The 22,163-nt window shown below is 35.6% G+C and overlaps 1 protein-coding gene across 1 annotated transcript in view; it reads left to right on the forward strand.

Moving 5' to 3' along the window:
* Positions 1-1,954: 1,954 nt before the first annotated feature.
* SLC4A7 (solute carrier family 4 member 7) overlaps positions 1,955-22,163 on the forward strand; it is a gene marked incomplete at its 5' end in the record, with an annotated part of 32,665 nt that continues 12,456 nt past the window's right edge. Inside the window, 14 exons of the mRNA XM_039387244.1 lie at positions 1,955-2,086; positions 2,894-2,953; positions 3,536-3,693; positions 5,260-5,347; positions 6,967-7,113; positions 8,463-8,566; positions 10,086-10,260; positions 12,634-12,767; positions 13,336-13,581; positions 16,758-16,863; positions 18,740-18,901; positions 19,862-19,975; positions 20,394-20,555; positions 20,808-21,059. Of these exons, the coding sequence (XP_039243178.1) occupies positions 1,955-2,086; positions 2,894-2,953; positions 3,536-3,693; positions 5,260-5,347; positions 6,967-7,113; positions 8,463-8,566; positions 10,086-10,260; positions 12,634-12,767; positions 13,336-13,581; positions 16,758-16,863; positions 18,740-18,901; positions 19,862-19,975; positions 20,394-20,555; positions 20,808-21,059 (2,040 nt within the window). The remainder of the gene's footprint in view (positions 2,087-2,893; positions 2,954-3,535; positions 3,694-5,259; positions 5,348-6,966; positions 7,114-8,462; positions 8,567-10,085; positions 10,261-12,633; positions 12,768-13,335; positions 13,582-16,757; positions 16,864-18,739; positions 18,902-19,861; positions 19,976-20,393; positions 20,556-20,807; positions 21,060-22,163) is intronic.

Below are 22,163 nucleotides of genomic sequence, written 5' to 3' on the forward strand. Positions count from 1 at the left end.
ACAGAAAGGAAAACTATTTACACATGGTTTAAGCTCAGACAAATGTCAGTGCTGAAACTTGTAAGCTTGAACTATGAGTGATTGGAGAAATTTTCAAGGCAAACCTTTTAGAAGAATCAGTATCACTTTGGTACTGAAATAATAAGTGTTTATGCTAATATGTAGAATCCTTATTCTCTGTCCTTCTCCTTGATTCTCTCCCCTTTTTGTTCTAGTCTCTGCTTGCTCTTGCTCTCAGTGCATTTCTGAAAAGTGCTGAATGATGCATTATGACTCATCTTTCATCAATTACAAACATTTTGAGTTTCCTGTATTGCTACTGGAAGAGGGGACAAAGTAGAAAAAGTTTATACATATAAACTTTTATATTATGCTGCTCTTCTGTAACAACCATTTAATATTTATTTCTAGTTCTACAAACATATCAACTCTTAAGCAGTTAAATACTTTGATCAGCTGATTTCACAGGTGGTTGATGCTGTGATTCTTGTGAATAATGCTTAAATCTTGGAGCAGAAAAATAGAATATGTTTTCTTGGGGGGATTTTTTGTTGCCTAGCTAACTGAACATAGTATTTATAGCGTTAGCTCATTACTTGTGCATGTTAGGATTTATGAAGGAAATAACAGCCTATTAACTTCATTTGATTTTTGCTTCAGGAAAAACTACCCATACCACTTATATCCCTATGAACTGTAAGAATGAAAATTAATGGTAAAGGCTTGGACCTGCATATTTTCTGTTGATAAGATGACTCTTTGAGAGAGTTTTTTTGGAAACAAATATGGGGGTGAAATAGAAAGAATTCAGTTGTCATTTGAATGCTAAAAAATATCTAAGTTGCTAAATTATAAACATGGAGGTATGCAAATAGTTACGTGACAGTAATTATGATAGAACAATAGCCCAAATGTAGCCACTGATGACTTAATTTTTTATCTTGACTAGTGTGACACTTGATTTAAATACAAACTTTCTCTTTGTAATAGATGTTCAGACTTCAGTCTTTGTGTAGATGTGGTTTTGAAAGCATGTGAAAACATGTTCTGTCACCACAGCTGAGAGGTGTGGACAAGCAAGAAGGCCAATTGCACTTCTAGTGCATGTTAAACTGAACAAATAAAAGCTCTGTAATCCAAAAGGTGGGATTTGGGCTTGACTATGCGTGCCTAGACCAGCTTTTAAATGTTAATTGGGTATATGACGCAACATGGAATTCAGTGTGTATGAACACTTGGGTTACATTGACTTTTGCATCCTTTACTGAACCTGCAATTCAGTGCTGCTGGCAGTGTAGCAAGCTACATAAGATGGTTTTGTTTTGGTGCAGGTGTTAGAGGGAAGCTGTATGTTGAACTTGAATAACCTCATTGTGCATGCTTCTTCAGCTAAAGTGTATATTCCATATAGTAACATCTGGTCAGATGAATAGTAGGAACTTTGGTCTGTTGATGGAAATCATGCCTTGCAAACTGTCTATCCGTCATGTAGTACACAATTTACTTGTACAGCTTAGTTAGGATATCATTCCTTGTATTTGTAGCCTGAGGCCTGCTGATGCTTTTTACAATTGCAGTAGCTGCCACACAGCAGACTAGATAGCAGAGGTGTTTGCATTTGGTGTCCGAGGACTTCTTAGTATGGTGAAGGTGCTATATACTAACTACTGTATCAGTTATGACTAAAATGTCAGCAGTTATTTTTTCTGTGATTGAAATAGCTGCGATGTTTTCTGGTGACTGTTTTGCAAATGGCCATCATTTGGGCAATACTTAATTTTTTAAATTATGTCATTATTTGGCAACACAGTGACTTGTTAGTGTTGCATTTATGATACTAATGTAGGGCACTTGTACCGAATAACATGCACATTTGCTTTGAGCAAGCTGCCACATTGAGTTTTGGTAGTGTTGCACACTCCGTTCACTTCATGCACCATTTTGAACTTAACTTCTTTGTTTTAATTTAGGGCTATTAGCATCTCCACAGTCAGCACCTGGAAACTTAGACACTGGGAAAAGTGGAGATGTTAAAGGTACTGGGACAGGAGGAAGCAGAGAAAACAGCACTGTTGATTTTAGTAAGGTAAGTAAACATTAAATACCTTAGTGTTTAGCACAAATTAATTGTGAAACAAAAAATGTGCTGGTTGTAACTTCCCCCTTAGTTACAACTAAGACATGTACCAGTGTAAAAAAGACATAAGTACTTAGAGATAACTTGTACATACAAGTGTCAGAATATGGTCTAGGCTAAATGTGTCACATGTTTTGAAATTCTTCCCAGTGGGATGGAACATACTGTTTGATTTTCTCATTATTTTGGTAACGTAAGAGTGCAGCTGCTGTACTTTCTCATGCAGATGGAGGTATTTTCAGATCTGCTGTTGAGTCTCATGTGAAAAGAATTTTGTAGATTTCCTTCGATGACTTCTTGTTTGTTTTTCGGTTTGTGGTTTTTTGTTTTGTTTTTTTGGTTTTTTTTTTCTGAAGAGAGCTTTTAAAGAGGATTTGCTGTATATATATTATGAGTTTCGTGTACAAAAGTTACTGTACCTCTTAATCATTAGGAACATATACTATCACTTTCTGAAGGAAACCTTGTAAAAAATCTACTGTAAATCTGTTGTTTTTCTTTCATAATTTAAATTTCCTGGGCAAGTTCCATTATGGCTTTTACTATAAAACTTAGTCTGTAGTGTCATCTGTACTGCGAAACACAGTAAGAGAATTGGTTTGCCAAGTTCAATAATTATGTGTAAGGAAAGCTAACTTACAGTGTAGTTCTGATCTAATCATGGTAGGTACCATATATTCCTGCTCCTCTGTCACAGTTTTTGTATTTTTGCTTGGCCTGTCCTTGTGTACACCTACCTTGTCTCCTGTTGGACAGGAGTCAGCCTCCTGGCACTGTAGTTGTGGCACACTTGGTGTGGGACTCAAGAGGCCATCTGTAAGTTCCCTAGCTAACGATGTACCTGGTGCTTGTGTGTGTGTATGTGAACACAGAGTTCATGTCCTGCACCGCTTTCTAATGCACTTCTGTAATTATGTACAGAAACGGATGTGAAGATTTTCAGCTGTCATATTCTTTATGGATGAAGAGATAAACATACAGATTATTTTTCAAAATTATGACACATTTGAAACACGCAGCTGCGAAATAACTCACTGCATTCTAGAAACCACGTGTAATTACATGAACTCTCTTTAGTTAATTGTGCATAGATTTTGTTAATTTATGTCCTATCATAAAATGTTTGTCATTATAGTATTAGAAAGGTAATTATGCAGTTTGGAGTCTTCTAGGTGTTAGTAATTCTAACTTATAGAAAATAGTTTATTATTATTTGGCTGGATGGCTGACATTCTCTAAATGTGTTTGTCTTTTCTGTACTGTGGGATACTTAATTTGCTTTTTAATTTTTCTTTGTAGCATAAATGTCTAATAAATACTGATAAATGTAATTATGTTACAAAATTTCTGCTAAAAAATGTAAGGGAATAAACACTTGTTTCATCTTTGTATGAATAGGTTGATATGAACTTCATGAGGAAAATTCCTTCAGGAGCAGAAGCATCAAATGTGTTAGTGGGAGAAGTAGATTTTTTAGAAAGACCCATTATTGCTTTTGTGAGGCTCTCCCCTGCTGTGCTTCTCTCGGGTCTCACAGAGGTTCCAGTTCCTACACGGTAAATAAATGCCTGTGAAGTCTGGCTTTACTTATGCAATAAGATAATAATATTTAAGATCTCAAGTAGCTGAAAGTTTTTATGTATACTGTATTAAACTCAGGAAGTGTAGAGTTTTGTTTAACATTATGCCAGTCATTTGCTGCAAAATTTGAATGAATGAGATCTGCCATAAAATTCTCTGAATGCATAAAATATGTTATGATGCTGTTTTAAGCAAGTGCAGGAGTTGAAACTGATAGATGACTTGGAGTAAAAGCAGTGAGTCTTCCAAGCTTGTGTTGCCATTTTAAAGATGGGCATGAAGATTGTTATAATTCCCTTCGGTGTGACACAGCTTGTCAGTGGGGAAGAGCCCACTTAAGTCTGAAAGATTGTCTGAGCTGAATCTCTGTTTTTTCTATACAAATACTCTCTATATGAATAACCTAGGTGGTAGAAAGACCTTTTTTTAATTATTATGTGCTCAAATCTACATGATTAACACTAGAGTAACCAATCTGCAGCTAATACATTGAAGTGGCTTTCAGTCTGCAATATGCCATCCAACCTGGTGCACCCACCCCTACTCCCCCAGAATCATGGGTCTCACAAGTATACTGTGGGTATGTTTACTACAGATGTTCAGAATATCAAAATGCTGGTCCCATCCATGATGAAGGTAGCAGATCATTTCATCAGTCATCACGGAGGACACTTGATTTTTTGTGCACGTTGATGTATCGGGCTGTTATGTGGTGTTTGGCATACATTTGTACATTCATGTTTTTTGGTGTTTTTTTTCAGTGTTTGTTTATCTTTGTAATTTTCAGCTTACTCTTTTGAAAGGCAAAGATATATGTGAGAATTTTCAGAGGATACTTGACATTAGTGCTTATCCTTATTGGGAAATTCCAAAATTTCTGCATACAGATTATTTTATTAATGTAGCTAAAATTATTCTGTCCTAAGTTTTTAGAATGGTGTAGACTTGCGGATTTGGAATAGCATGCTTGAATCCTGAAGATGCACTATCAGTTTCAATAAGGGTAGTAAATTTGCAAAGGAGACATAGAATTGAGCTTTTTTTACTGTGAGATAAAAGATGATGTTACTTTCTTTCAAGTGTGCTGTGCTTGGGAACTTCATTTTCATGGATTATAGGAAGAAGACTGTGAAACAAATGACTGAGGTTTTACTTTTTACTCCTTGGTTTGTATCCTTTTGAATTCATAAGATGCTACTTGTGTTCAAGGTTTTGGTGGAGTTTTTTGTTTCTTCTGTTTTTTAATAAAAAAATAATTGCAATAACTATTACTGGGGTTGGAAATAGAGACTGTCTGTTAACATATGTGTTAGGCTTACTTAAGAAGATTTTTGAAGTAATTTTGCTTCAGATTTGAATTCCTTCCTATAATGACTTTGAGGCAAGTTTTTTCAGTGTTGCAGCAGTCTTTTAAGATCTGAAATGGTAAAAATGATATTTTTACTTCACTACTAAATTTTGCTTAAACATTAGTTTGAAAGACCCCTTCTGAGTACATGCAGATGAGTCAGCCATATTCAGCTCCATTGCTTTCTCCACAGGTTTTTGTTTTTATTGCTGGGACCAGTAGGAAAAGCTCCACAGTACCATGAAATTGGAAGATCAATAGCAACACTTATGACAGATGATGTGAGTGATGTATTTTAAATGCTTGTAGTTAAAGTCTAGAATAATATATTTACCACCTGATTTCAAGAAATGATTTTGGAGTGACAGGTTAAAGAAAAAACCCCCGCAAACTGGTTAAATGAATAACGGTTAATTATTTCTTGTGTTGGTGAAGTAGATCATGGTAAATTAACTTTCCTCTTTGTCTGTCTTGAAGAAATCCTAAATGCATTTCTGAAAAAGTTATTTTGCCTTTGGTGTATAGATTTCATTTTTGTTTTAAATCAGTTAACAGAAAGACTACATAGAACTGGTTTTGATATGAATCACTGTATGTTAAAAAGGACACAACAAACTGTGTAAGTGTTCAGGACAGAAGGTTTTAAGAATGCATGCAATTGAGTCATCATAGGTATTTTTTTATCTAACCAAGGTCAAATAATTAAAATTAGAATTCTTCTTTCCATTTGAAGTCATATATGAAGAGCCCTATTGGTTTTAAAGGCCACAGGGGAATCAGAACTTTTTAAGGTCGTTGCCATCTTACTGAGCAGAATTAGGATGTTTTAAATTCGGCTTCACATTGAGCGCCACCTGCTGAATTGCTGATAATTTTTAGGGTTATCTAGCAGAAATTAAAGTACTTTTTACTCTAGCACAATTTGAAGTTTGGAAATGTAAACCAAAAAATTGTCATTTTGCAGTTGAGTAACCAGCCTGTGAATAGAGTTTTTGTTCAATGTGAGAACTGAATATTGAAAGCTTTAGTTGCATGTTCTGATTTTTTTAGGTAGGCTGATCTGATTTTTAGGAATACTGTAGATCATTGAAATATGAAAAAATATGAATTATTCAGTGGTCTAAAAAGACCTAAATAGGCTTACAAGATCTAATTTAAGATCAGATAATTTAATAGTCAGGTAATTAGAGACAAACAGTTCAGGTTTCAAGTGTACAGAAGCAATTTAGGATCGTCTTCTGCAGACAGTTTTTTAATAGCAAAACTAGCACATTTTCTTCTCTCTGTGTATAAAATACATCTTGGGGTTCAAGGACTGTTTTTTTATTTTATACTGCCTGTTTGTCAATTCAGAGTTTTCTGTTGTCATCTGTAAAACAATGCAGTGGTTTTGTTTTGTTTTTTACTAGTTGGAGGATTGTTTTCATGTGCTTTTTAAGTAGTCTTTTAAACTTAAATAAGCTAGATGTATACAAATGAAGTTTTTATTCTTAATAAAAACTTGTGTTTTGGTTTGAAACTCATTTGAAATACTTTCTGTCCTGATTTAGCACAGCACAGTGGTACAGTGGCTGTAGGGCAGAATTATTCAGGCAATAGTACATGAATTTGATGGCCTGAATATTGAAGATTAACTTTTAATTTAATTTTAAAAGTGAACTCAGTATTCATTCTGAGTTTGAAGATAAAACTGCCTCATTTTATGGTCCATAGGAATGTGCATACAAGTAGCTTTTAATGCAAAAGTATGCAGGTAAAGCAGAAGTCGAACATTTCAGGACCTATATTTTCCAGGTCTTTTAAATTAAAACTAATGAAGTGTAATCATTATATAATGATAACCAGTTACTCTTTCAGAAAAATAAAATAAAAACAAATGTTGAGTACTTTCTTCTTGTAGGTTTTCCATGATGTTGCCTATAAAGCAAAAGACCGAAATGATTTGTTGTCAGGAATTGATGAATTTTTAGACCAAGTGACAGTCCTGCCTCCAGGAGAGTGGGATCCTTCTATACGAATTGAGCCGCCAAAAAGTGTTCCTTCCCAGGTAAAAGAAAAAAAAAAAAGTCCAGTCTTTCTTGTAGAGAGGGGGCCAAAACTGAACACAGGATTTGAGCTGCCAAGTACAGAGGGACAAGCACTGCTCTAGTCCTGCTGGCCACACTATTCTTGATACAGACAAAGATGTCGTTGGCCTTTCTGGCCACCTGGGCATACTGCTAGCTGATATCCACTTGGCTGAAAACCATCAGGAAAGTCCCCACATCTATTTTGCAAGAAAAAGTGGATCGTCAATTTAAGTTAAAAAAAAAAATAAAAAAAGAGAAATGAAGAAAAGAGGGGAAAAAAGACATTAATCAGTTTTCTGCTATGCTGTTAAGTAAATTGTATTTACTATATTTCTTTCTGAAGTACTGAAATGAGTTCATATGAGAAGTAGGAGAATTGGTCAGAAATTGTACCTGAGTTCGTATTATAAATTTCGCTACCAGTCTAGCAATGATCAGCAAGAATATTTTTATTCTTATAAAACCTTCTGTCTGCATGCAGCTTTGATTGAAATGCCTTAATGTATTTTGTCTAGCTTATAGTGTTCACAGAATATTTATGAAATAGATAAAAATTGATCATACCACTCAGTTGTGATGATACAGGCTTAGAATGAGAGCCAGGAAAAGTGAGTCCTTAGAGAGATTGTTTCTTCTCCTTCTCCCTCTTTACAGCTTAGGGGAATTTGGGCTGACGGGATCAAAAGCAGGGGAGAGACCAGTGCTCTTGGTTCAGAAGGTTGAGTCTAGTGGTGTTTCGGTGGAGCCGCTGGAATAGAAGGGGTGACAGCAATGCAGTTTATTGGTGAATTGCCTGAGGCTACCATGTAACTTTTTTCCAAAATAAGCAGGGCTCAAGGTTTTTTGGAAGGAAAATTCAGCTGAGAAATTTATGAGGAGCTGGTGAGCAGCCTGTTCGGGAGGGGACTGACTTCTCATTTACGCTTCAGTTAAATACTGTGCATGTCATAAAGTGCTAGAGGTTTCTGCTCTGGAAATGGTTGAGAAAAAGTATCTCAATATTTCTGGGCCTCATGGTTGAGCCTCTACTGTGTCTTGAAAAGCCAGGCTTTGTTTTATCATGTTTCAGGAACCTATTTCTCGTAGAAAGAGGAAAGATTAATACTGTTGTGCAAGCTACTAGTAAGATCTTTTGGAGAGTGTTGTACAGTTCTTTGTCTGTAAACAACAAAAGATGAATTTGGCAAACGGAGGACTGCTGATAATCTGGGAATATCAAAAAAGGTTTGGAAGGCACGCTGTCTTTTAACTATACTTTATAGTCTCAGAGAATCTCTTTTTTCTTTTTGGTTTTTTTTTCCTTTTTTTCCCCCTGTCTTTTCTGTAGGAGAAAAGGAAGGCACCTAAATTTCCAAATGGATCTACTCCTACAGGAGAGACTCTCAAAGAAGAAGGCCATCATGCTGGACCTGAACTTCAGAGAACTGGAAGGTGTGTTCACTTCCCTAAATGCTAGCTACCATAAAGAAATAGAAGTGATAAATCTTCATCTTAATGATTGACATTTGAACATAAAAAAATCATGCTCTAAGTGTCAGAGTGCATCCTTTGTCCTTTTCAAGTGTTGGATTCTTGCCTGTAAGTGCCAATCTGCTGAAGTATTTTCAAGTCTGTGGCAATGTTTCTCAACACATTTGCGAAGGATTTCACATAAGATGCTGCCTAATTTAACTAACTGACTTTTAAGAGTTGGGTTTTAAATTTTAATCTTCAAGAGCATGCAATTATCATAATTACAGCAGGCATATGCAATTTTAAGTATTGGGCTAGGTACTAAAAATCTCCATTAATGCAAATCTGTTTTATTAAACATATATGAAATGGAACAACAAGAAATATAAAGTGGCAAAAAGTACTTTGGTATTGATTAGCTTTGGGTTTTGGTCAGGTTTCTTTTAGACCTAAAATAAAATTGAGGAATTTCTTTCAGTTGTTTTTCTCTGTTAATTATGAAATACTTTCCAAAGAAATCCCAACACTGGAAATACTTGGTTAAGATTAAACTTTAAGATCTCAAATGAGAGTAAAGATTAAATCAACTGAGAGATTCTGGAATATGTGTGCAGTGTTGTTTTCCCCAGAATAATAAACTTCCAAATGCAATGCATCTTTCTCATACATTTGCGAGAAAGGTGTTACAAGATTTGTGTTGATTTTTACCATTGTGATTTGTTACAATTACTTTTTGCCTCTTTGTAGACACTATGTGGAGCTGAGAAGTTCGTTTCTGCCCACAGATAAAGCTGTTCTTTTTCTTAGGAATGTTTGGTTGTTTTTTTTTAAATAATTAAAATAAATTTTTGTAAGTGCAAATTAATACCTGGTATTTTGGAGTCCTAAAGTTTTTTTAAATTGCCAAATCTTTTTAATATCTTGATATTAACTTATCTGGTTAAACTAACTTACGTATGTTTGGTTTTGTATTTACATTTATAGAATATCTGTGTACTCCAGATGCAAATACCGACCTAAATTTATTTATGGACCTAATCATATGTATGTAGGGAATTCAAATCACTACTCCAACAAGTAGTATTTAAAAATTACTGCTTGGAGTAGTAATATTGAAATGTATCAATGCAGTGGTCTTGGTTGATGTTTAGCATATTTCTTCTGTTCCTTGTTTGGAATATCATAAAACAGATTTGACTTTAAACAGCATTTAGGCAAAATAGTTTGCAAAGTTATTTTTTCAGTATCTAGCCCATATACAGCAATACCTAGCCAGCTTTAAAAAATGTGGCTAACCTGCTTGATTGTATTTGGAATACTGCTGAATTGGAATAGATAATATTCTCATTTATGTTTTTAACTGTTATGATTTAATCTGGATTATGAAATAGCTAATTTGTGCCGGCAATAGGCACTGGCAGTGATGTGTAGCCCATAGTTTTGAACTAGCTAGAATCCTTTAGTGTACAGTTTGACGAGTTTCATCTCACCTATTTAGGCTTTTTGGTGGTTTGATACTTGACATCCAAAGGAAAGCACCTTTTTTCTTGAGTGACTTCAAGGATGCATTAAGCCTGCAGTGCCTGGCCTCGATTCTTTTCCTATACTGTGCCTGTATGTCTCCTGTAATCACTTTTGGAGGGCTCCTGGGAGAAGCTACACAAGGCAGAATAGTGAGTACAAAGAATGGTAGTGGCCAGGCTTTTAGACCTTCAGAGGCAAGTCACTGTGTGCATTTGTCTCATTTATTTATACTTGTATTTGAAGAATTTACCCACAGCACTTGATTAGCCTGCCCCAAAGCAGATCTTCCCCAAAAGGTAAATGCTGTGGAAAATGTGGGGAACCCATGTGAACAGGAGAAGATGCACAGTGGAGGTAAAAAATGTTTATCCTGCCTTATTGGATGAATGGCTTGCATTGCCTTCTTTTTGGCTACTTAAAAGTAATGAATAGCAGTAAAGGTGCACCATCCCACTAGGCCTACTTTAGGCAAAGTCAGAGGCTCAAGGTGGATAGCCAAGAACATGTACTGGCCTTGAGTAGTAGGCCTACGAGGATGATAATGCCTGCGGTGTATGGCGAGCAGTTCATTGTGTGTTTATGTAACGGACAGGATATGTATGTGCTTGCACTAAAGGTATGTTGGTCGCAATAAAATCAAGTGTCTAAGGTTTATGAGCAGAAAATACTCTTCATTGTAAATGATTTGAATGTGAATCATGTCCTTACAAAATTTTGGTAGCGTTATATAACGTAATACCAGCACCTTTTCACTAGAATGTCATTGTACTTGAGTTTTTGGAGCAGGGAAAAATTACTTCGTATCAGCAGTGTTAATAACTTAGTGTCAATTGGCTTATGAGTAAACTAGTTTGAAGTGTATTTTCTGTTTTTAAATCTATCACAAAGAAACAAGGCTTTGTCCTTTCAGGAGAGGGAAGCATATATTCAGACATGTCCTTTACAAATTTTAAGATTCTGGTAAAGCTTATAATGATATAAAATTCTTCTTGATACTTAGATGAAGTTTTAAAGCTTGTATTATATTAAAATTCAGTTAACTCTTCCATCTCTTCCAAATATTTCTGTTGACTCAAATTTTTGTTAATTGTTGTAGCACTTGAAGCTGATAGAAAATGCAGAAATAAATTGTATCTTTTTTGCATGCTGATATCGCCACTCTAAATGTAGGAATTATTATCAAAATGTCAGTGTAAATTCTGAATTTACACGTATAATTATGAAAATATACACTCCTTTTAAAGCTTGATTCTTAAACACCTTCTTTCTTTTAGCTATCTGGAATTGTTTGTGGGTTTGTTCCTGCCTTCAGATACTTGGTGTGCATCATTGAATAAAACATTTAGTTACTGCACACACATGTTCAAGCACAGTAGCTGATACTGTAAGGTACACAGTTTGTCTTTGAAACCTTCCCTCGCATTCTCAGAGGTCATCACGTCCACAGTACTCCTCTCCCTGCTACCCTGACTGAGAGCCCCAAGGTTAATGCATTGACTAACCAAAAGCACTAATTCAAAGGTAATAGAACAAGAGACTGGGATTATATCTTTTTTCCTAGTATAATGAACGAAGGACTCATTTTCATTTTTAATAACCCCAGTTCAGCAAACCATTTTGACCATTTTCAGATGCTTTCCTGAATTGGAGCTCAAGATTGCACAGATACTAGGCTTGCATAATTGCATAATAGCAAACGCCTAAAAATTCCATCAGGAACCCTGTAATTCCATTACAGGAATCTGTAATCCATGACTTCTTATAGTGGTAGGTGATGTAGTTAAGTATTTTCAAAATTAAATTTAGTATAATTTTAGTATTTAAAATTCCTGCCCCTCCCTTTTGAGGTGCATTTTAACTGGTTTATTTTTTAGCAGATAATGTTATAGTAAAACATTTAATTCAAGAACTGAAGTAGTTATCTTAATTCAGTGAAAGAAATGCATTACCAGGTGGGACATTGGTTTACTGCTCATCTATTTTTGGTGTCATGTATACATAAACCAGTATTGTTCAGTAATTTCCCCTGCACCTCCGCCTGTCAGTTTGTTTTTTCTTTTGTAATGCTTGGTTGACTAATGCAGGTTTGATACGGCAGGCCGTATCATGTTTTGGCACAGGTATGTTGCAATATATATATTAATTTTCTTTACAGAGACAGATAATTCTTCCCATAAACTACATGTTCAGTAACTTTTTTTTTTTTTTAAATTTATGTTTTAAACATATATATAATTGTTGGTATGCTTTTCCTCCATAGCTAGCAGGACTAGTAACTTGTTCTAGTTGGATGGCTTTATGTTTCTCAGGAGTGAAACTTTCAAAATCTTTTGTCCATGATATTGTTACTGCAAAACTGTGTTAAGTTATTCTTGTCTCAAACATCAATATTAATTGCAATGTTTTTACATCTTGTCTTGTTTCTAAGTTAATGCGTCTTAAAGCTGTATTTATGCAGATGTGATGCTAAACGTTAACCTGAAAGGCAGCATAGTTACAGCAGTTTCTTTTCCCCCAAACAGAGTGCAATAGAGTCTCTCTTTGGAGCCTCATTAACTGGGATTGCCTATTCTCTCTTTGCGGGGCAACCTCTTACTATCTTGGGAAGCACCGGACCAGTTCTAGTATTTGAAAAAATATTATTTAAATTTTGCAGGTAAGTGATGTTTATATTAGCCCGATGAACTTTTTAACTTTCTAACCTATTAGAATAGCTGTAATTGAAAACATATGTGCGTTAAACGTGTACTTGTCCAAGATGATAAATGCAGTGGCAAGAGACTGAGAAATTTATATAGTTTGGGAAAGCTGTGAGGCACTGATGAACCTTAATGAGAAAATCAGTGATAAGAAGTGTTTAGGACTTTAATGAAAGTTATATTCTGAGTGTATGGACATGTTGGTTTTGGTTCTGCAGGGGTAAGCAAGGGTTGATCAGCAGATCAATCCAGGAGAAACTGTCTGGGTAGTTCTGGAGAGATCATCCCTGTGGTGCTTCCCAAGCTAGGTAGTTGCACTGTCAATCCTAGAAACACCTTGCAGTGTTGCTTTGCTTTGGTGGAAGACGAGACAAAAAAAGTTTCTGTGTCCTTCAGAGCTAACATCAAGGATGAGAAAAGGGATGAATACCTACTGAGCTTGGCCTCAGTATCTTGTTTTCAAATAGAATATAGTATTCATGATTTTTGGCTCAGTTAATACTTTTTGTTTCTTTGTTTACACAGGGATTACGATCTTTCCTACCTCTCCCTGCGAACTAGCATTGGTCTGTGGACTGCATTTCTATGCATTGTGCTTGTAGCCACTGATGCCAGCAGCCTTGTGTGCTACATCACTCGTTTTACTGAGGAAGCTTTTGCCGCCCTTATATGCATCATATTTATCTATGAGGCATTGGAAAAGCTTTTTCATTTGGGAGAAGTATATGCCTTCAATATGCACAATGATTTGAATAAACTGACTTTATATTCGTAAGTACCAAGTTTCTATTTGTTAGTGAAATAAGTAGGAAAATATAGAGACATACCATTTACTAACTAGCAATGGGTGCCTCTTCCAGGAGGGGTAGGAGGAATGCTGGGGGTGGTATGGGCATGAGAAACCTCAGAAAAATTCTATTCAGGATGCAGTGGAATTGAATTCTCTGCCTTAGCTATGGGTGGTTGGAAGGGATGAGGGACCGTGACAAAGCCTGCTTTAACTGCAGCTTTACTAAAGGTCAGAAAAGGAGTTCTGCCTTACTACTTCTAGAAATCAAAGCTTATATTATAGTTTCATGAAAGAGGAGGAGTTGGATTACGAGCTCACACCTGCTAGAAGGAGATTCTGCTCACCGTTGCTGAGAGAAGCTGCTCATTTCACATAGCTTAAATGAAATCAAAAGTGCAGCTGTTCTTTGATTCATCAGCAACACAAAATAAACTGTTTATCAGTGATCCATATGTTCAAGATCAGTATCAGTAATACAGCAGATAAACCACAATGTGAGAACACTTCAGAAATACAATAAGAACCTATACATTTTTAAATTGTCTTCTATTACTAATCTCCAAAAGTTCTAATTGCTCCCACACCAATATTTACCCTCCTGCCCCAGCCATGTGGATTACAGTCTCACACACCATCTTTGAGGAATACAGGTTTCTCTGCTAATGCCCCCCCTCCTGCTGGACATGTACGTCCTCCAGTTTTAGTTGTACCTGTGTGGTTACAAAGTGGTGGTGAGGGAGCCCCCAGCGAGGTCATGTCCATACACCTGAGGTGGGAGTTCCTGCTTGTTGCACTGGGCAGTCACTCCCTAGTTGGAGAGCAGAGTACTCACCATTCTGCTGGGCAGCTGCTCTGCCTGGCTAAGGCAGAGCTCATCTTAAACGCTCCTGGCAAGGTTTTGACTATTGTGCGTCTACTCCAAGATCTCTTCTCACTTTTACAAACATTGATGCTTCTTTGCTACTTTTTTTCAGGATGAAAAGGCAAACACCCTCTCAGACTGCTTCTTGTGTTCTGTTCACACATGACATTTGCACTCACTTTATTGTCTGAACAGCTTTTAAGACCAGGTCCTGTTGCCAGGAATGGGCCATGGAAGTACATTCACTTCCCAATTTCCCTTTATTTACTGGCTGATTATCCCTCTGTTTAAATGGCTCTGGGACCTCACTAGACTCCTATATGAGCATGTTAAATTCACTAATAAGGCAGAAACTGCTCTGTAGGTCTTCTAGCCCTCGCCACCTGATTGTGTTTTGCCACAGGCAGGCCACGAGAGTGGAGAGAAGAAAGTGTGATTTTTTTTCTTTGGTTTGTCTCTGTGAGGTATCACATGTCTTTCAGGATGTGCCACGGTGTTCAGCTTTGATTTGTCCTGTATTTTTTTTCTATCACAAAGCTGTAGGAGATTCAGCCTTTTACAATTGCTCTTTGTCTCTTTTTTTTTTCCCCTCTGTACCCCCAATGGTGAAGAGTGTGCAAAACAAGCATGCTTATCTAAATGAGCCACAAGACAATCTCAATACTCGTACATTTTCTGGTTTTTTTTTGTTTTTTTTTTCTTCTTCTGGATTTCCACTTATCTACTTGGTGGCATCAGTTATCTTCATTGCATTTGTTGAGAAATTTCTTTTGTCAGTCTTCCCTTTCAGCATGCTTGTTTATGTTACTGCCTTGACTAACAACTAAGTATGCTTTGTTTTTTTCTCATGTACTTATGGTTGCAATTCTCTTCTCGTCTGATGATTCTGTGTTAGCAACTACCTTGTATGAATTACTGCTTTTCAGTCCTTTCCTATTTCCTTTTGCTGTTACTGTAGGATTCAGTTAACAAAATATATTTATTTACTAATTTTTAAGTCCCCAAAACATTGTACTTTGCAAATCTAGGTTCTTTCTGCCTTTGCACATTTAGTGGTTTTTTTCCTTCTTTACCTTCACACCATCAAATGTAAATTTGCCCTTCCATGGTTCTTCGGGGGTTTTTTTAGTGTCTTGGTGAATCTCATAGAAAAGGAAACTCATTTCTTGCTTATTACCTGTTTCTTTTCTTCTACATAAATGTTTACCTGTTAAGCTTATCATTTGGTGTACTTGAATTTTATTTGAAAACATCCCATTAAATCAAAATTGTGTTTTGGTTTGAGTTTTTTTTATTTTTTTATTTGATGTGTGCTTCTGTCCAGCTGTCTGACAGAAGGGTTTCTGGTCCAAGTGTGAAAAAGAGTGCAGTAGGGAGGGACACTTTTACTCCTACAAAAATGTTACTAAAAAAAGCATGTTATGTAGTTGCTTTAAACCCAAGCAGTGTATGCATTTATATCTTCAGTTAGCTCACTGCATACTCAAAAATGGTGTCTTACTTCAGCATGACAGGTTTTGGTCATGTATAGATCAGAAGGCATGCAAATATAAGATAAATGGCTAACTATCAGAGCTTTAGAACAGACAAAAGACTTAGAAACTTCTAGAGGCTAGTCACAGTCTAGTTTGAAAAGGAGTTAAAGGAGTTGTTGAAATGTAGTCATCTACACCAGTTTTTTAAATGAAATGGTTTCAATATCTCTGTTTCCTCTTATGTTAGTATGCAGTAAGACTAACTGAAGATTCACTCATTGTGGGATGTTATGCAGTATAGAAGTCTAAAAACCTTCATTGGTACACAGTCATAGAAAACTATTTGTGCCAAGTTTGTTGAATTATTTAAAAATAACACAATATTTGTTAGTATAGGGTTGTTGGAAAGTGGAGTCATTTGGATTTTTGTCTTCATCTGTTACTCACAATATGTAGAAGTCCACATATGTTTTGTATTTCATTTTTTTTTCAGGTGCTTCTGTTTTTAAAAACTGGCAGATCAGTCAAATAGTTAATTCAGTATTTTACCTGCTTCTCATTCTTTAAAATACATAGTTTTGGGGTTTTTTTTGTACTATTTGTTAAACCTCCTCAGCAGTTGCCTCTTTGATTCTTGATTTCCCCCACCATGCCAGTAGTTCGCATGCTGTAAGGAGGAGCCTTGTACTCTGCTTCTTTCATAAAAGGTTGAGATAAACTCCGGCTTAAACTCTTAAGCATTTTTGAATTTACTACAAATTGCTGCATTTTGGCACATACACCTTAAAAGCAGAAAAACTATTTTTTTTCTTCCCTTCAGATGTGTGTGTTCTGAGCCTGAGAAACCAAGCAATGAAACATTGCGTGTGTGGAGGAGTATGAATAAATCTGGGGAAGATATAGCATGGAGCAACCTTACAGTTTCTGTGAGTATCTGAGATCTATGTATGTCTCTGTGTGTTTGTATGTATAAAAAATATCTGCACAATACCAGTTTGATTAATATTTTTTCATCTGATTTCTTTTTTTATTTGAACGTGGATTGTTTTCCTTATATATGTATTTCTGAACCCTCTCATTCCTTCCATGAGGCTTTAAAAACAGTCATTGTAGAGATTTCAGTGAGCAAGTCCAGGGCAGAAATGCTAATATTTTAGTAAATGCTAATACTAATGCTACAGTAGTCTGCTTTAGGTAGCCACTTTAACCTGATAGGCAGCACAGTTGTCTTTCTGAAGTGCAGATGAATATGATGAGGTGAATAAACAGGAACTTTGTTTCTTCCGTTTCCTGGAAAGGATGAACAGATATTTTTAAGATGATGTAAAAATGGAATCTGCAGTAAAAATGTGGTAGCAAACATGTTCCATTAGTTTGTTGGACATTGGTATAACTAGAACAGAATCAAAGGAACTACCTAAATATTGATTGGAAGAAAATAATTATTTGAAATTGAAAATAAGTGTTTGGAACAAGGTTGAAAGCATTACTTTATGAAGTGGATTTTATACCAGTATCTGATTTTGTGGGTAGGTGAAGAGGGGATAGTTTCTATGTGGAAGTGCTCTGGGAGGCTTTAGGGAGAAACACTTTTGCTGATTAGTAGTTCCTTGGGTGGTGTGAGGTGGACTAAATGCAGCTGTGTACAGCCACTTTGTGTACCCTGGCATCTTTTTCCACCTACATCTTTGATTTGGATCTGGTATAAATTTTGTGTTGCATTTGCTAGCTCTGTGTGCCCACTTTAGGCATCTGAGGCTACTAAAGCAGCAGCAGCAATCTGTATATGGGCTCCCATTGTGTCTAAGCCTAGACATAACACTGAAAGTATGTGTTTTCCACAGCAAAACCACGGTGCTTTACGTGGGCTTTAGCAATGCTGTTTTCTGTGTACCACTAATGACTTCTAGTTTACCATAATCACTTAGAATGGCAGTTTCTCTTGGACTTAAGTTTTTATATTTACTTTATTATTTATTTTATATACCTTTTCATCCTCTGAATCACCTTTAGTCTACCTGAGAGATGGAACTGATCCAGGATTTGGTTGTGCTTGTAATCAAACTACTTTTGTTAACAAGAATTCTTGTCATAAGTTACATTTCCAGTGATTACTCCGCTTTAAGACTAGGTTGTGGCAGTGCTGTTTCCAACTATTAGATTTATTGGCTTGTTGATTCCTTGTACCTCTGTGCATCTGCTTTAACTTTTTGCTTTGCATTTCAATAAGCCTTTTGGATAGGGGATCATCTGACCTGGTTTTCTTTTTTATTCAAATCCATTATTTACCATGCATTTCTACTTTGCCAGAAACTTTTTTCTTATGGTTGGATTAATCTTGTTTTACAAAGTCTGTTTGTTTTCCTTAACTGTATCAGAACAAAACAAAATCATCAATAAAGAGGTGGGAGAAACTGAGGAGATGGGTTTTTTATGTCTGTTAGCTTGAAAGTTGATGTTGGATCTTCTGCTTTTCATGGGGTTAGTCCTCAGTCTTTTATTTTATATACATTCTATCTTGCAATGCTTTGAAAAACAGAATAGAAATAATGTGAAAGTAAAGGAATTGGGCATCTCCCAACATTTTGGCATCCTGAAATAATCAGTGATGGCTACTGTGGCTTTTCTGGAACAGACAGCACACATTTTTGGCATTTCAGGGTAGGTAGTGATAAAGGAAAGAACCCCCTTTTTTGGGATTGTGGACATTCTCAAATGTGTTTTAAATCAAAAAGTTGCAAGCTTGATTGAATATACTAAATGTATAAAACATAGAAATTTAAAGAGTTTTTCTCTTTGCAGGAATGTTTAAAATTTCATGGTGTGTTTCGTGGATCAGCTTGTGGCCATCACGGACCATATATTCCAGATGTTCTCTTCTGGTCTGTCATACTATTCTTTACAACATTTTTCCTCTCCTCTTTCCTTAAGAAATTCAAGACTAAACGCTATTTCCCAACTAAGGTAATTCTGATTAGAGACTATTGTTATCTTGTGATAAATACCTTAATATAACTTAAATTGAAATTTTTATTGCGATATTTATTTTAAGACAGAAAAGGAGATTAAACCCCCCAAATTAGCTAATAATTGCAAAAATGAAGACATTAGAGGAAAGAAATCGGCTGCAGAAAATTCAGTTCTTAGTCTATACTTTGGTATAGTTGTAACAAGATGTTCTAAACATTGGAAGACCTAATCCCCTAAGTTAATGGGAATTGCCAGATATCGTTTGGAGAGATAATACTGCTGCTGTTTTCCTCGCTTATCCGTACAAAACAGTTGATTGCTTTCCCAAGACTACTGATGTTTGTAGAGTTCTGAGTGGTTTCTCAGGGGAATGTGTTTTCTAATAGAGGCTAATATGATGATGATCCTTGGACTGATTTACACATTGTCTTGTAGGCAGAATGAAGTGGTTAGATCTTCTGTAAACCTCAGTCTACTCCTGCAAAATGTTCCTTACGTTTAATAAAATTATCTCTGATAATCTGAATGTATTGCAGATTATCTGCCTCCTATCGATTAAAACATCAAATGTATGAATATTGATTTCAGAACTCTTCAGTATGTTACTGACTTAAGCTACAGGAGACTAGCTGTGATGGCTGAGTCCCCTAGTAGGGTTGAGGGGACAGGAAGATGATGAGGGAGTTATTTTGCCTCTTGCAGTAAACCACTTTTAAATGAGGTAATTGGATGAACAGCATTATGAGGTAGTTGAATGTACAGAATGTTTATCTTATGCAACTTCATATGCTGGCAGGCAGCTTAGTGTGAAAAAACAGAGAAAATATATGTAATGTTCAGTGACATAGTATAATGTAGACAGACTTCACTTTTCATAGGGGAGAAATTGTCTTTCTGTACATGCAAATTGTAATGATGAAAAAACAAGACTTAACACAAGTCTTTCCTTTATAGGTGCGTTCTACCATCAGTGACTTTGCAGTATTTCTGACCATAGTAATCATGGTTTTGATTGACTATTTTATAGGAATACCTTCTCCTAAGCTCCATGTTCCAGAGAAATTTGAAGTAAGAAATAAAACCTTTTGAAAATGCTTGCAGTTTTATAGACAATAAAACAATGGAGTTGTATAGAAACAGAAATGTCTCTTTTTTGCTTACAATGTAGTTGATCAAGTAGTCTCTCAGAAAAGATGGATGTCTCACCTGACAGAAGAGACTGCTTTATATTATAACTGAAAAGGAAGCATTCTTTTGTGCAAATGTACAAATATGAGGGATTGAATGGATTTGTTTTAATTTTTTCCACGTAAATGTTATGTTCACTTGTAATAGCTAAATCAGTCTTTTGGTCAAAGCCATTGGAAAAAAATCTGAATGCATATTTAAGAAACTGATCTGTTGTTCGTTGAAGTTGTTTGCAGCAATAAAATCTGCATTCTGTTATAGTCATTTAATTCTTATTGTTGTTGGGGGTTTTCTACAGCCCACCCGAAAAGACCGAGGATGGTTCATAGATCCTCTTGGAAGCAACCCTTGGTGGACACTCTTAGTTGCTGCTGTTCCTGCTTTACTCTGTACTATTCTCATTTTCATGGATCAACAAATAACAGCTGTTATTATAAACAGGAAAGAGCATAAACTGAAGGTAAAGTAATTTTTCTGAAAGCCTAGTGTTGCGTAAGTCAAGTTTATTTTAAATCAGATTCATTCTGCAAATTTATGGAACATTAACAGCAGCTACTAAATAAATGTTTAAATTGACTAATAAAGAACAAATACAATTTTGTAGACCCTCTCAAAGTATGTAATTTTATAGTTATATTTACCGGCTGAGTTGAAAATATGGTATCATATAAATAGAAAGTTTATCAAGATATTTGTTTGCTTAATTTTACAGAAAGGCTGTGGTTATCATCTTGATCTGCTGATGGTTGGTGTTATGTTGGGGATATGTTCTCTCATGGGTTTACCATGGTTTGTTGCTGCAACTGTCCTGTCTATAAGTCACGTTAACAGCCTGAAAGTTGAATCTCAGTGCTCAGCACCAGGAGAACAACCAAAGTTTTTGGGAATCCGGGAGCAGCGAGTGACAGGATTGATGATTTTTGTGCTGATGGGGATGTCAGTGTTCATGACCTCTGTGTTAAAGGTAAAAGTTTTTCCAAAATAGTTTCTTTGTGCTTTTGATTTTGATGTTGTGATTTAGCATTTCATAATGTTAGGAAGTTTTATTATGTTAAGTAAAACATGCCTGGACCCATTCTTTAATTTCTTTTTTAGCAACAGATGTTAGTTGAATAGAAACAGTGTGGGAGGATGTAAGAAAACAAAATCTGAGAAAACTAGGAACGTAGTGAATAGTAAAGAAAGCAACCTTTGTCTGTCATACCTGGTTTTCTTGCCAGCTCTTTTTTAGTTTATTGAATCTATATTACCCAAAACCCGTAGTTTTTATGTGAGTGCATAAATGGGGAGAGAAAAGGAGTGTGATAAAGATATCAAGTTACTTGAGCAGAAGTAATACAATACAGCAGAAGGAACAAAACCATCTGGTTTAAAAGGTGATAGTCAGAAATTATATTGTTCACTTGTTCTTATCTTCAGCTTATTAAACTTCATTTGATGCTTATAGTGTCAAGATTATCTTATGCATCATCATGGTGTAATAGTGATTTTGCTGGTTGTATTGTAGCTTCAGATTACACTTTTTCTCTTAATTGATATCCCTAGTGGCCTTTCAAGGACTTTATTGAAAGAAAACTACTCAGTTCGGTTGGCTTTTTGCTCAGATTTTACTAAAAGCTGTTCAACTTCTGCTTAGTTGTTTCAAATCCAGTAGTTAAAAGGAGAAACAAAAGAGCTGCTCTTTGTTGCCAGAATATCAGATACTGCATCATTGCTAATATCTTTATAGAATTTTGCAAAAGTCAGTTTAAAGACAGATCATAAGTAATTTAATGAGAAACATAGCTTCTTAAATTTAGATAATGGGAAGGAATAAACCTGTGAACACGCAGCTATAGTTTAGTAATTAGAGTTACATATTGTAAATTCTAAAGAATTAGCCATTTGTATGTGTTAAAGAATGTCAAGGTCTGAAAACAATAAGGCTGTACTAGTTACTAAAAATAGGTATTCAGAGTTGACAATCTCTGGTTGAAAAGCTTCCAAGAACTTCGCTATATAATGCAAATTATCAGAAACAAAAGCAAAAATAATGAAATAGATTTATTGTTGCTCAAAAGCAAAAGTT

The sequence above is a fragment of the Pipra filicauda genome, unplaced genomic scaffold (assembly GCF_003945595.2).
Source record: "Pipra filicauda isolate LSUMZ 115617 unplaced genomic scaffold, ASM394559v2 scaffold545_size329813_pilon, whole genome shotgun sequence".
NCBI lineage: Eukaryota > Metazoa > Chordata > Aves > Passeriformes > Pipridae > Pipra > Pipra filicauda.